Source organism: Emericellopsis cladophorae (assembly GCF_022114955.1).
Source record: "Emericellopsis cladophorae strain MUM 19.33 chromosome Unknown NODE_52_length_165805_cov_119_926832, whole genome shotgun sequence".
Lineage (NCBI taxonomy): Eukaryota > Fungi > Ascomycota > Sordariomycetes > Hypocreales > Bionectriaceae > Emericellopsis > Emericellopsis cladophorae.
Window position 1 is genome coordinate 151,726 of NW_026250977.1, and position 14,005 is coordinate 165,730.

General features: G+C 56.4%; 7 protein-coding genes across 7 annotated transcripts; 4 read left to right on the plus strand and 3 right to left on the minus strand.

Moving 5' to 3' along the window:
• Positions 1-23: 23 nt before the first annotated feature.
• J7T54_007594 (uncharacterized protein) lies at positions 24-2,111 on the plus strand (the record flags this gene model as incomplete). The annotated part of the gene is made up of 1 exon (XM_051509005.1): positions 24-2,111. The coding sequence occupies one exon, from the start codon at positions 24-26 to the stop codon at positions 2,109-2,111; it is 2,088 nt and encodes a 695-aa protein (XP_051359995.1).
• A 244-nt stretch (positions 2,112-2,355) lies between these two features.
• J7T54_007595 (putative fic/DOC family protein) lies at positions 2,356-2,839 on the minus strand (the record flags this gene model as incomplete). The annotated part of the gene is made up of 2 exons (XM_051509006.1): positions 2,356-2,655; positions 2,714-2,839. 2 exons carry the CDS (start codon positions 2,837-2,839, stop codon positions 2,356-2,358), a joined length of 426 nt encoding a protein of 141 aa, XP_051359996.1.
• A 1,348-nt stretch (positions 2,840-4,187) lies between these two features.
• On the plus strand, positions 4,188-5,496 carry J7T54_007596 (putative phosphoglycerate mutase; the record flags this gene model as incomplete). The annotated part of the gene is made up of 3 exons (XM_051509008.1): positions 4,188-4,343; positions 4,415-4,639; positions 4,750-5,496. 3 exons carry the CDS (start codon positions 4,188-4,190, stop codon positions 5,494-5,496), a joined length of 1,128 nt encoding a protein of 375 aa, XP_051359997.1.
• Positions 5,497-6,062: 566 nt separating this feature from the next.
• On the plus strand, positions 6,063-6,936 carry J7T54_007597 (uncharacterized protein; the record flags this gene model as incomplete). Its single annotated transcript, XM_051509009.1, has 2 exons — positions 6,063-6,353; positions 6,517-6,936. The coding sequence occupies 2 exons, from the start codon at positions 6,063-6,065 to the stop codon at positions 6,934-6,936; spliced, it is 711 nt and encodes a 236-aa protein (XP_051359998.1).
• A 2,161-nt stretch (positions 6,937-9,097) lies between these two features.
• On the plus strand, positions 9,098-9,955 carry J7T54_007598 (uncharacterized protein; the record flags this gene model as incomplete). The annotated part of the gene is made up of 1 exon (XM_051509010.1): positions 9,098-9,955. The coding sequence occupies one exon, from the start codon at positions 9,098-9,100 to the stop codon at positions 9,953-9,955; it is 858 nt and encodes a 285-aa protein (XP_051359999.1).
• A 128-nt stretch (positions 9,956-10,083) lies between these two features.
• On the minus strand, positions 10,084-12,648 carry J7T54_007599 (uncharacterized protein; the record flags this gene model as incomplete). The annotated part of the gene is made up of 1 exon (XM_051509011.1): positions 10,084-12,648. The coding sequence occupies one exon, from the start codon at positions 12,646-12,648 to the stop codon at positions 10,084-10,086; it is 2,565 nt and encodes an 854-aa protein (XP_051360000.1).
• A 555-nt stretch (positions 12,649-13,203) lies between these two features.
• Positions 13,204-13,848, minus strand: J7T54_007600 (uncharacterized protein; the record flags this gene model as incomplete). Its single annotated transcript, XM_051509012.1, has 1 exon — positions 13,204-13,848. One exon carries the CDS (start codon positions 13,846-13,848, stop codon positions 13,204-13,206), a length of 645 nt encoding a protein of 214 aa, XP_051360001.1.
• Positions 13,849-14,005: the final 157 nt, after the last annotated feature.

A 14,005-nucleotide genomic window follows, 5' to 3' on the forward strand; every position in this document is an offset into this window, starting at 1 on the left:
TATTTCATCCTTTACTCGAGCGCATGGATAAGTTGGTGGAACGCAGGATCAAGGCCAGAGGGAGCGGCAACCCACAGGAGCCGACCCAGGGTTCATGTTCCGATGGGCCTCCATCTCCATTTGCTGGCCAAGAAGCCCAGCAAGCGCAAGAGGCTCGCCTGACCCATGAGACCCTGCCGGAGAGAACCAATCTCGCCGATGCAAATGCCATACTCTTTCTCAACGTCGCCGATACACGCATTCAGCTGACCGCCCTACATCTGTCAGCCATGCTCAAAGCATCCACCATCTCAGCGCTCCTGCTTGGGGACGACACCACCATCATAGATCCAAACTCCCTCCTCAAGGTCATGTCGTATGGCAACGCTCTCCAGTTGACGCCACTCCACATCGCCATCCTCCGACAGTCTAAAACCGACATGCAGCACCTCGCCCGGAGAGGAGCAGACTTGGAGTCAGTACTAGACCTCGACGCGGGAGGTCTCTATGCTAAGCTGTCGCCGTTACAACTGGCGACCATGGTGCGCTCATGGAACATTGCGCAAGCTCTCCTAGGAAACCACGCCGACGCGCATGCTCGACACCCTTTGGGCCTTAGACGAGACTGTCAGATTGAGGTCACACCTCTCCACATACTGCTGTTGTCTGGGGAGGGCGATGTACCAGGGTTAGCAAGTATGCGGTCCAAGGCGCCAGCCAACATCGAGCTACGGATGGAAACCGACATGTCGGCCCTCGACGTCGCTGCCGGTATGAATCAAGCTAGCATGATTGATCTATTCTCCGACTACGGGTTCGATGTCGCTGCTGCCAGCAGTCAGAAGACGGGCTGGCTGCGTATACTTGCTCTCATGATAGCCTCTGCCTCGGGAATTGAAATGCTGGGGCAGGCGGGCTTGCTTTACCTGCGAGAGATTGACGACAAGAGCGCCATTACTGTTGGCGTCCAGATGGACGCTTACTTCTCCTCCACAGTGACGATGAGTCTCACGTTTGAGGCTCTTGGCACCATTCTCCACGTCGCATGCGCCCTTGGCAACACGTCCATGACACGTGCCCTTATCGCCAAGGGAGCGTCCGTCGAGAGCAGATGCGATGTGAATGCCGGAGATACGATGCAGGCATGCTTGACTCCCCTTCACCTCGCTGTCTTGGGGCGTCACTCGCGTACAGCCTCTTGTCTTCTCCAAAACGGTGCGAGCTTGTCAGCTTCCGCCGAGTTTCACGTGGAGAAGACTGTCCGTGGGCATGTCCTAGCACCTCACCTTGCCGAGTGGCTCGGGAACAATGCCGTCTCGCGCCTTGTCGAGAAAGCAGCGGACACTGTGAGGATCAAGGTCAAGGGAGACCTCGCGGCAATCCATCTCGCTGCTCTGACGGGGGATCAAGAGACCATGTTGACTCTTCTGAACCACGGCACCAGCGTGGATGCACCGTGCAGTGCGCACCTGGAGGCCAAGCCGGCCTCGAAACATGAACTTGACCTCCACGTCGACTTGCAAAGTCAGCTCACACCGCTCCACCTGGCGGTAGCCGTCGGGCGCGCGCATCTGATTCCGATGCTTGTTCAAAGCACAGGTGACGTCGAGTGCCCGATCAAGGTCATTGGCATCACCACTGTCGAGGTCGGAGGTGCGCGCGTGAAGCGCACGGTCGCATTCACCGGTACCGCTCTTCACCTCGCCGCTGCCCTGGGAAGCATTCAAACCATCCGTGCCCTCCTTGACAATGGCGCCAATGTCCATGCGAAGAGTGATAATGGCCGCACGGCGTATGAGTGGGCCAAGACACGTGGGCACGAGGACGCGGCCAGCATCCTCCGCGAGCACGAACAGTCCGACGCCGGCAAGCAAAGACGGCTCCTCCTCAAGCAGAGGTGGCATGACGTGTTTTCAAGGGGCGCTCTCCACACGTCCGGGACTGTGGAGGGCAACCAGAGCACTGGGCACCTGGATGGGGAAGAAGAGTCATCGCAACGAGACACGTTCAGACCGAATGGTGTTGCAGGGATGATTGCACGGTGGGTTGCCAAGAGGGCCAAGGACAGACGTGACAAGGCAAATGATGACCGGCTTTCGGGTGCCACTGACGATGAGCAAGGTGTTGACTAGGACCCTTTTCGTTCATGTAAGTTCTTGCAACATTATCAATGAGGATATAGGTTCATGTTGGTATATAGGCTATGTATCAACGAGACCAGCAGCATCAACAAAGCGCAACAGCCCCTCCCCAAGACAGAGCGCAGATGTCCTCGGAATCCATACCTCTGATGGTCCTGGTCACAAGCTGTCTGACGTCCTTCCACTTCAGACCGGAGGTACCGAGTTGGTATTTGGCGGTTTCAGCAATCCATTGTCATGCAAGGATGTGGCTCTTCAGCTCATTGAGGTGGGAGCTGTCGACGCCCGGGCCGACATGCGGGAGAGTAAGTTGAACGAGGTCGTCTGCGCATATAGAAGCCATTGGAGTGTGCTTGAAGATTTTCTCGGTGAGGACATCAAACACCCGTCGCGTCTCACCGAGCCGAAGAGGATTGTTCTCGATGAAGACCGACTGATGCGCGTACTCTGCCACCAGGGTCTTGGCCAAAAGGGGAACGTCGGCCTTCATAAGAACCTTGAATTCTTCGATTTGGCCAAGTAGATCTTTGTATTCCTGTTCTAAAGCGCGTTGATGGGTGTAGCATGGACGCGCGCAGAATGGTTCCACATACCTCTTGTAGGGCCGCGTAGGGCCGACAGTCAGCGGGACGGAAATAATCCTCCCACACTTTCCCAGAGCGGGCGAGTTCTTCGCATTCAGAGGAGCTCTTGTCGATGCTCGCGAGCGGTTTATGCATCTTGGACAAGAGCTCATGGCGCGCTTTGCGTTGGGTATGCGTGATCCAGCCTTTGGTGCTAGGCACATTACAGCAGACATTGGCAACGAGGCCGCGCCCGCAACATCATGCTGCTCTCCAAAATAGGCAGGATGCTAAATTGGTGGCCACAGTGGTCTCAAAGATGACACTAGTAGCTAGCTCATGGCCTGGGACGTATGTATGGGTGCGGGCCCGGTGGGAGTGTGAAGAGGGAATCTTTACTGTGGTGGGTGGACAAGAGTGCTTGTACGATTCTCCACGTAGATTAGGTCTCGTCACGCTGAGTTATCAAGAGCAGCCACAAGATGGCTGTGCGTAGTGGGCACCCAGTGGCTCAGGTGCCGAAATAATCAAGGCCGCCGAAGAATTGAGTTTGTGAACTGGTCAGACATGGCGAGGCGCCATATGATGATCCCTAGATGGACATCTGCAGACGACGTTCCAGGCAGGAGCTACTCATCTCGGTCGTCATGATTGGAGCCTTTGGACATGGACACACATGGTTCAAGCACATGGCTTCCCACCTCCATATCCGACAAATGAACCAGATGAACTGACTGCCCATATCACGTGCTCAGCTCACAATGGCCTCAAGTCCATGAGGTCATGGAATCCAACGCGACACCAACCCTCTCAGATGGGTACTCGGAAATAATCTACCCACGGCAAGTCATTCAAATCTCGTCCTTGTTGCGGGTACCTCAGTCTGAGATGGATATCTGCATACAAGTACAACTTACAAGCACCGGCGCAGGCAATCCCGGACGGACGGACACCCACCCCACAGAAGCTGTCGCGCGGCCAACCCAACCGTAGCCTAGCCCTCCGATTTATGCGGCGTCCGAGACTCCGAGGGCCCTAGATGTTCTCGTTGTTTTAGCTGCAATTAATACCTGGTGAGCAGAGTTTTTGGTTGAGCCGAACCTTGGCGGCCGCAGCAGAGGTAGAAGGGCAGACACCGTTCATGCAGCACGTTGCCCAACGATTGGCAATGGCAAGGGGAGCTTCTCTCTTTTCTCCCTGAATGGTGCTCATCTCGGTACAACTCTACGGTGGCACCTGTCGATGCGGGTACAACTCCGCCCGAACAAGCTTCCAGAAGCGGTATCGAACGCCGAAGCCGGCGTGGAGCACTGGGGGTCCTACGTGCGAGCGCGAACCGGACGCTCGAAATCCGGCACGTTTATTATTACCCTGAGCTTCGGGCGCACGCGCGGTTGTGGAATTTGACGGCGGGACCTGTATAAAGCTCAACAAGGTGCCCTCAACTCCCGGTCTCGACTTCCCATCGCAGAACCGGTGAGGAACTGGCGCACATTCCACGAAAATGAAGGTCGCCCAGCTCGCCGCCCTCCTCGTCAGCTTGACGCCCGCTGCCCTGGCCGACTGGCCCGAGGCGGAGGGCAAAACGATCCGGTACACGCCCGTGCCGGGCTATTTCCTGCAAGACAAGCCCGACACGGACCCCAGCGGCTTCGACTATGTCGGTACACCTCCAGTCTCCTTGCGGGGCTCCCATGGATGCCAATGGCGACTAACAGATTGGTTCATTAGGCCAGCGTCAACTTTGGGCTCATTGAGCGATCGTACCCGACGGACAAGCGCTTCGACCCCCAAGGCGAGAGGAGCCAGTGGGAGCGGTTCGAGCATTGGCTACAGTACCTGAACGCAGGGTGCAACCGAGACGGCGGCGTGCAGTACAAGATGCTGTTCATCGGCCGCCATGGCCAGGGCTGGCACAACGCCGCCGAGTCCTTCTACGGGACACCCGCCTGGAACGTGAGTACATCCACGACACCCACATCCCCCGCAAGACCTTCTCACGGGGAGACACGTCTCCGAACAATAAGAATGCAGATATGCTGACGCGCCCTGTCCCCCCCCGTCAGTGCTACTGGGCCGAGCAGCAAGGGAACGGCACCGCCATCTGGGCCGACGCTCACACGACGCCCGCCGGCGATCTCGAGTCCTACAAGGCCAACGCCTACTTCAAGGAGCGCTACGACCAGGACAACATGCCGCGCTTCTCGTCGTACTACTCGAGCCCCCTCACGCGCTGCACGATCACGGCGAACCTGACCTTTGGCGACATGGAGGAGGCCGGCTACCTGCCAGAAGAGCACCCGTTCGTGCCCGTTGTCAAGGAGGGCTTCCGGGAGGGTATGACGGTGCACACGTGCAACCATCGCTCGGACCGATCGTACATCGAGGCCATGTTCCCCTGGTACCGCTTCGAGGCCGGCTTCACCGAGGAGGACGAGCTGTGGCGCTCCTACGAGAGCGAGACGGGCGAGGCCCATGACGCGCGCTCCAAGGCCGTCCTCGACGAAGTCTTCCGGGGCGCGGACGGCGACAGCGGGGCATGGGTCAGCATCACCACCCACTCGGGCGCCGCCACCCGGCTGCTCAAGGCCCTGGGCCACCGCCCGTTCCGCCTCAGCACGGGACAGATCATCCCCGTCCTGGTCAAGGCCGAGGCGGTCGAGCTCCAGCCGGAGCCCACGTTTGTGGCGCACGAGCCATACTCGACGTGCACGAGCCCGCCCATCACGAGCATCCCCGGCGAGGGATGCGTGTGCTCGGCCACGACGGCGCTGTCGTCGCTTGTCCCGTCCGCCACGGCCTCGGGTCTGTGATGCATGCACGACACACCCGCGCACGAGGCAGCAGGGAATTATGTACGTACGGTAGTGGCTAGCAAGAATTTCCCCTCCTCAGCTCCTTCTCGGGTTTAGCAGGAGAAGCCTATAATACCACTGCAACCATTTTTGTCGTCTTTTTGTTTGCCATCTGGTGCCTAATTTTATCGCGGAGGCGTGTCCGGCGACTAATACACGCTAGCGAAACTTGGAGCGGCTCCGGGAGTCCGGGACTCCGGGGGACCTGGACCCGCCTCAAGCGGAAAAGGACGGCGTCTTGAAAAGGCTTCCTAAAGGCCGTTCCGGTGGCTGCTTTGCTTGCCCCGCCGGCATCCGTAGAAGTATATGGTATTGTCGGTCTCAAAATCCACAACCATCGATGAGACTGTTGAGTGATGTTGTGATTTGCTACATGTAGCCTTCAGGGGGATGTCGAGCCACATGCTCAACGTTCATGTTGCCCATGGTGCTTCCACGGTATGTATTTGACAGCAGTCGTAGGGGGATGGTCTGCGTCCGTCTGCCATCTGCGAGCTGATTGCTTGCGTGAGGACCGGACAGAAATGGCGTCCGACACTGTCGTCGTGGAGCTAGTGGTTCTTATCGCTGCCGACAGCGCGCGACCTAGTGTGGCCGGCGCTCTCCTCGCCGAAGTCGCCAAGTACGACACTGCTTTTGTGAGACGGGCGTATGGTGATTGGACTGGTACCAGTCTCAAGGGCTGGAAAGACCAGCTTCTCTACCATTCGATCCAGCCCGTCCAGCAGTTTGCGTACACCCATGGCAAGAATGCGACAGACTCGGCCATGATCATTGACGCCATGGACCTACTCTATTCCAGCCGCTTTGACCGGGTTCTGCCCGGTCTCTAGCGACAGCGACTTTACCCGGCTCGCGGTACGCATCCGAGAGTCCGGACTGGTGGTGTACGGGTTTGGCGAGAACAAAACACCCAAACCTTTCGTCTCCGCGTGTGACAAGTTTACTCATTTTGAGAACATCACGCCTCACGAACAGCTGGCAGGACCCCAGCTGGGCATGGTCATTGGCATTCCACTGCACAACCGAGCGTCCTTGACCAAGGTCCACGACGATACTCCCTTGACGGCCCAGTTACGGAGGGCGGTCGAGGCGGCTTCAGCCGAGGAGGGTTGGGCCAACCTCGCCAAAGTCGGCGTTCACATCACCAAGCAACAACCTGATTTCGACCCTCGAAGTTTTGGATACCTCAAGCTTGGCGACTTGATCATTGCCAGGCATCAGTTCGACATTGACCGTCGTGGTCCCGGAGAGGGTAGAGCCGTGGTGGTGTACGCGCGTGACAAGCGCCAGAAGCATATAAGCCAGGTCCTTTTATTCATATTTCATGGTACTATCCCTAAAATTGACGTGTATAGCGTGCGGTACATGCGGGGGGTCGGCCTTGACATTTCCTAGTCTGTTTTTGGCACACAAGGACAAGGGGGGATCTTATCAGTTCTGACGGAAGCTATCTGGTTCTCAAGCCGCCCCAGTGGGGCACTAGGCTCGGTGGTAACGAATCCACTGCATGTGTACATGAACCTCATCACCTACTGGGGATTCAGTTTGCTCGGCTTTTTGGCCTTGGCGTTCGTCTTTCTGATCTGAGGTTCCTGTGGCTGAAGTACCAAGGCGCGCATTCAGAGCCTCAATTCTGGGTCATAAGACCATGGCAAGACTCTGAATGCGGTCGCGTCCCTCAGAAGCGAAACAGGATCTCCCAACTGGGTGCATGACGGTTGCAAGCACTCCTCTGACAACGTCCGTCGATGCCAGAAACCGCTTGCAACAGTGCAAGGGGTGTATTTCAGGTCCGTTCTAATCTAACAAGCACATGACTAAAATGATGTCTCAAAAGTCTGCGAACGCGAGCCCCGCCCACCCAAATTGGGTGACGCACCCTCCAACTTCTATACACAATTTCAATAGTAAATACTTACTCAAATTTGAAGGTGATTATATTATTAAAGAGGGAATTTCTTGGTGTTTAATAATGAGTGTAATATCCCTTTGCCCGGATGCATTCGCGGAGCCTACGCGGCCAAGAGTCGATCAGGTTGTCAATGTCGGCTTGTTCAATCGCTTCCCACGCCTCGACCATCCACTCCTTCAATAATACGATATAAGCCTTGTTCCTCTTCAAATATCTTACTTCTGGATGCGTCTTCGAGATCATTTGCTTCAAAGCCTTCCAAACGTGCTCAATTGGGTTGAGGTCCGGCGAGTGTGGAGGCCAGTCAAAGAGCTCTATCTTATTGAGCAAGAACCACTCAATCGTAGCTTGTTCCTCATGTATCGGCGCATTATCTTACATGAACCTTTGCCAAGGTTGATAATATGGAAGAAGACCCTTCTCAAGAGCCTCACGATAGCTCTTCGCAGAATAGCCCTTACGGGGGGCGTTCTTATCGCGTTCCATAATCACAAGGTGGCTACGGCCGCCCTTCCAGATAGCCCCCCAGACTATGATTGATATCTTAGCCTGGCCATGCTCCCTAAGGTAAATAAATGGCTTCATGAACTTCTCGTGAGGCTTGCGGAAGATCCACCGGCTTGGGCAATTCGACTCGGACCTAAGGATGGTTTTATCGCTGAAGATAATGACCTAGACGCGTATAGCGCGTAAATTAGCTTTGATCGTGTCTTGAAGGGTATCTTCGTAAGTAATTACACCTAGTAATTCTTCTGCAAGAGGAAGCTAATCGCGATAATATACAAGACGATCTAAAGCAGTACCTTTATCAAGAGGAATTCTCTCGATCGCCCTCTATTTACGCGAATAATGCCTGCCAATAACGCGACGAAGAGTGCTCACGCTCACCTAGACACCTACGTCGGTCGCTAACGCCTTCTAGGTAATATCCCGGTCTCTTTTAAGCAAAAGAATATCATACTTACGTTAAGCCTTGCTTAATTTATGTGGTCTTCCTTTGCGTGGCTTGATTTGGACCGTTTGCTTATTTTTGAAGCGCTTGACGATGTTAAAGACTGTCGACTTTGTGGTGTTGAACTCGGCCGCAATAGCGCCATAAGATTTACCTATTGATTGCATCGCGACAATCGCTCCTCGAGCCTCTAAATTAAACTGGTAGTTGAAGCCCCGATTGCCGCTTATAATGGTACTAAAACTTCTTTGATTTGAAGGCATCTTCGCGTTGTGATATGGAATGAAGAAAGAAGGGTGGTTGGGGCACGCGTTCTGACGCGAAGTGGTGGGGTGGATCGTTCGCAGACTTTTGAGACCTAATAGTATACGTAGCTGTTCCTCGGGGTTGATGTTGTGGGGTCGTGGAGATGGCTAGAGAGACATTGAACCTGACAGCTTGCTTGCTCGCTAGCATGCTGTTTTGATGCTGTCACAGAGACCACTACGTAATAAAACAATAAAAGTGTAATCAAGACTATTAACTGGTACTATTATACAGATTTTACAACAATTGCGCCTGCAGTTCGGACCACTCTCGGAACCCGAAGCTGTACGTACTTTGCTCGGCCTCTCGATGTCCCCGGGCCCTCATCCAGATAAAAAGCATGGGATCGACGCGTCACGTCTCCTCCAAACTCCAGTCTCTCATCAATGACCGCCATGGCCGCAACCTCTCCAGCAGACGCAGCTGGTCCGTCATTGTCATTCGCCTCACACTATGACGACAAGTTAACAACGATTGTCCTTCTCCACGGAGGCTTCACTTGCCATCTCGAGTTTGCACTCGTCCGTCCGCACCTCTCTGAATTTCACCTCCTTGTCCCGGACCTACCGTTACATTCTGCCTCACGACACATCCAACCGGGCACGACGGACAACTCGGCCTGGCATGTCGCACAGCTCATTCGTTCCCACGCCCACGGCGGCAGGGCCCACGTCGTGGGTGTGTCCATGGGCGGCTATATCGGGCAGTGTCTCGCGCTAGACCAGCCAGACCTTATCCTCTCGCTCTTCGTCACCGGTGCTGCACCGCCTGTTGGGGCGCGTCTGTTCATGGCGCAATGGCCCAGCGTGACCTACTATACCATGAGGCTTACGCTGCATTGGCTCCCGGACTGGGTGTATCGGTATCAGATGGCATCACTTGGCCTGCTGGTGAGCGACAAATTGACAGCGGCGATGAGGGAGAATATCACCTGGTCGCTCGTCCAAGACATGTTCCCGTGGATTCTGCGGTTTACGTTGGATCACGTGCGGGCATTGAAAGTGCGGACTCTGTCGATTGCGGGTGCCCAAGGGGATGACGTTCCGATGATGGAGAGGACGGCCGATGCGCTGAGAAGTAGGCGGACCGACCAGGGTGAGGCGTGGCCTGAGGATGGGTCAGGCGCCGTTGTGATAAGGAAGGCAGCGCATGGATGGGATATGCAGTTCCCAGAGCTCTTTGCCCGGGGGGTGTCGGCTTGGGTGAAGAGGGAGAGGTTGCCTGCAGAGTTTGAGAGGCTGTAGTGCCACACAACAGAATCTGTAAGCAAAGACATGTCTTTATTATGTTAAAGAAAAATTTAAGATTATTAATAAAAACAATTAGCAGTACCCAAGCTGCTGCGTTTCTTCCTCCCTTGCGCCCAAAGGTGTCACTCGTCCTCGCTCTGTTCCTCCTCAAACTGAATATTCTTCCCGATATCTCGAAGCATCTTGATGGCCATCTGATGGGCCCCCGTGCCTATCATCTCATTCAGAGGGACTGCCGCGAGATGGAACAGCCTCAAGTCGCGCGTTCCCTCGAGTCCACTGGCAGCCATGAGAATGTACCCAGCTACCCAGGGCAATTCGCTCTCCTTGTCCATGTAGGCAGGTGTGTAGAGCTCTCTCAGAACAGGATCACAACACTCCTTGATCATCCGCAGCAACTTCCAGCACCAGCGGTGCATGAACAAGAGGGGGAACGACATCTCAAGGGACTCCGAATGAAGTGACAGGACGAGCGTCTCGACGAGTTCCTCAGGCACAAGGGTGGTCTTGTCTTTGCCAGACGCCCTAGCCTTGGCCTTTTGCTGCCGAAGTCGATCTCGGGCCTTGAGCTCTTGCGCGTCGTCAATCAGTGTCATGGTCAAGTCTCCCTCGTTGAGCGAGCCTTGCATCTGATAGGCGCTGCGCGCAACAATGTTGTCGATCAAGTCTAGCGTCCAGTCCATGTCGGCTTTGGAGCAAATCTTGGTCGCAAGCATGGACGACACGGGCGCGCCCTCCTTCATGCCTCGTGGCCCAGCGCGCGAGGCAACCGTAGGCTGCCGTCGGCGATTCTTTGTGAACGCGGCAGCTGAGACGCCCATCTGCAGACAAAACTTCTGAAAGCAATCCTGCAGAGTCTGCGGCCGCTCACCTCCCGTCCAGAAGTTGCCATCGCCCATGTTGGTCAAGAGCACATCCATGTCCTCCCACCGGCCTTCCACCAGCCCCTGCTGGAGCAGAGCGTTGTAGATATGAGCACTGTAGGTGATGGAGCCCCAGGCGTTGGCGACGGCGACACCCGCCTCGTACACCTGTGCGCGGATGCGGAAGAGGTACAGTCCAGCCAGGATGGGGGAGTAGATCATGATACGGTGAACTTCCATCTCTGGAGGCACGGGCCTTTTCATCCGCGTAAACTGTTTCGCCTTGGCGCCGTGCACGGGATCCTTCCCCATCCAGTCCAGCAGACGGCTTAGTTCTCGCAGTGCGTGGTCGTTGGAGGCCGGCCAGTTTTTGGTCTTCAGGTCCTTGTGAAAGTCCAGATGGGCCTGGAGCGTGTTGTGCATGACGGTAGTCTCGTTGACCATGACCGCGAAGCTCTGTCGCACCGCAGCGCGCATAATGTGGTGAATGTCGAGGTAAATCTGCGCAGCAAACACAAGAGAAAAGGGAATCGTGCCCGTCTTTTCCAGCTCCTTGATGCCGCGCAGAAATTCGTCCTCGATCGGGTAGCCTGGAAGCAGTCGATTCACCGTGACGAGCTCCGTAAAGAATTCCAACAGGAGGATCTGGTCTTCCTGATGCCTCTGCGGACCTGTTTTGGAGGAACGGTCGCTGCTGGCGTCATAGGTTCCAAACATGCCTTCCTTGATCAAGGGAAGAGAGTTAGGGTCGAGGACGTCGACGAAGCTGGTCAAGTGTCGGAAGGCGACGAGGTAGCACTCATCGGCCGTGTCGTACAAATCGTAGTTGAAGTTATCCTGGCTGTCATCGAGATATATCTCTTGCGTTTGATGCCCCTTCCTCAGGCAGGTCGCAAAGAACAGCTTATTCAACAGGCCCCACGCGCCCCCCTTTTGCTTGTCCATGACGGGCTTCACTTGGTCAATCAAGCTACGCGCGAGGGAGATGGCCGTGTTCGTGGCCACGGCTGCGGCAGCAAGGTCAAGCATGCCATCGCGATGGTTGGACCAGATCCAGTCGATACGCGACCTGATTCTGTTGAGATCGTCGACCAGAACGGCAAAGGCAAACAGCGTATCCTCCAGGGAAGTCTGAGGCTCGGCCTCGTACGAGACGGGATCGTTGTCGCGTGGCTTGGGCCTCTCGTGGGGCGCGTTACGGAAGGCTTCGACGAAGGCTTGGGACGGCTCGTCCACCGTCAATCCAGCGAAACGGCCACCCAGGTCCTCTCCCAGAACCTTGGAGGCGTCGTTGGCCGAGTCGGCGGCTGCACTAGCCGCCGCGGTGGCAGTCGAGGGAGTTTCCCTTGGGCATACCGCCGCCCGGACGGCCTCGAGTACGCCGACAAAATACCCGTGCCTTTCGTCCGACCTGGAGTCCGGCTCGACCCCGTGCTCGCTCAGCTTGCCGCTAAACTCGGATCGAAGGGTGATGAGGCGATCAATCGTGGCGGAGAAGACATCGGGCACGGAGATGGTCGGGTTTTGGCGACCGGCAATCCATTGGGCTAGTGGCAGAAAGTCTTTGATGGCGATAATGTGCTTGGCGACCTTGGTCTCTGCGGGCTTTGGCGTGCCTTGCTTGCCACCGCTACGAGCCTTTGCTCGTTCTTTGCCCTTGAGTCGACCGACTTTGGGTGCCTGTGTTCCTCCCGCTCCTCCCGGCGCGGTTAGCAAGTCAGCAGGGAAGCCGCTGGCCTTGGCAGTCGATGCGAGCCATGAGGCCACCGAGTCGGTGTCTCTCTTGTACTGTCTGTAGGTGCCCAAGAGTTGTGAGGGGAGCATGGTGTGCAGTGAAATGTGAGGGGCTTGGGGATGGATGGTTCAAGGAGGGGGCACGCATACGGCATGAAGTTGGGCGTTTCAACAAGTGTACATGTACGCACGGCCCCGCCGCTAGGTTAGCCAAGTGATTAATCAAACTTCACGCCCCTGTGAATCACGAGAGAGGTGCCAGCACCAAATGCACTTGACTCAATACAGCTATACTTGGTATCTCTGCCATTTCCCGTGTCAGCGAGCAATGCAGCGGGCAGGCAAGCAGCGCAGATCACATCTCGCACTCCGCGCTTTGCTCGGAGTGTGCAAGGCAACGCTGAGCATTTGCGCCATCTGCGCCATGTGCATGCATGAGGCTCTGGGCGGCTGTCTGTCTGCTCTCAGGGTGCATCCGTGCGGGCCGTGGTGTTGAGGTCTGAAAACCTGTTGTTCTGTGCTGCAGTGCTATCCGTAGAGTAGGATGCGGCACCAGCACCTTGTTATCACCCGACACTCCCCATGCTCTTGGCGTCGTAATTCTCACTTCTGGTTACACATGGCCTCGGATGGCCTCCCCATGCGTCAGGAGTCCCCCATGGTTTTTGTATAGTCATCAAATCCCAAAGACGCCGCATAACTCACGGCCGCCTCCTGCAGAACCTTGTCGCAGAGCCCTCGATGCGCGTACGTCATGGTCTGCACCACAAAGGGCATCAGAAGCGAGTTGGCTTCGACCACGATGCTCTCGTACAGCTCGTAGCCGCCGACGTCGCCCGACATGACGGTGCTAGGCGTGCTGCCAGACTGTGACCCGGAGCCTTCGGGCGAACCGGCGTGGCTGCCTCGCGCGCGGACAGTGAACTCGCACCACCCTGTGATGCCCGCGGCTCCGTTCGCGCGGACTCGTAGACCTTCGGGGACGCGCTGAAAGTACGCCGGATAGGTGACCTCCTTGGTCAGGCCGGGCGCCAAGGTGATGAGCTCGTAGATCTGGTAGCTGGAGACGGCTGGCGGCGTTCCGCCGGGCGAGTTGCCCACGTTGCCGACGCCGTAGAAGAATTGGTCGGCCGCGACCGGCTCGCCGCCCGCCTGTGTCTCCTCGAAGCGCGAGAGGGTCCCGAGATTCCGGATGACGGGGGACACCGTCTGCAGGGTCGCAATGACAGCCTGGGGGGGTAGGGACGGTGGTATGGGCACCGCGATGGACACCTGTCGCTGAACCCTCATGTTATGTGGCGTGGTGTGATGAAGTCAGGTGCGACCTTGACGACGAAGGATGACTCTGGATGCTCGAGGCGCTGCACGAGGCTCGGTTCATGATTTGGCCGCGTCTGGAATGGACGGTGATGATGATGATGATGATGATTGATGAGGGGTGCGCAGA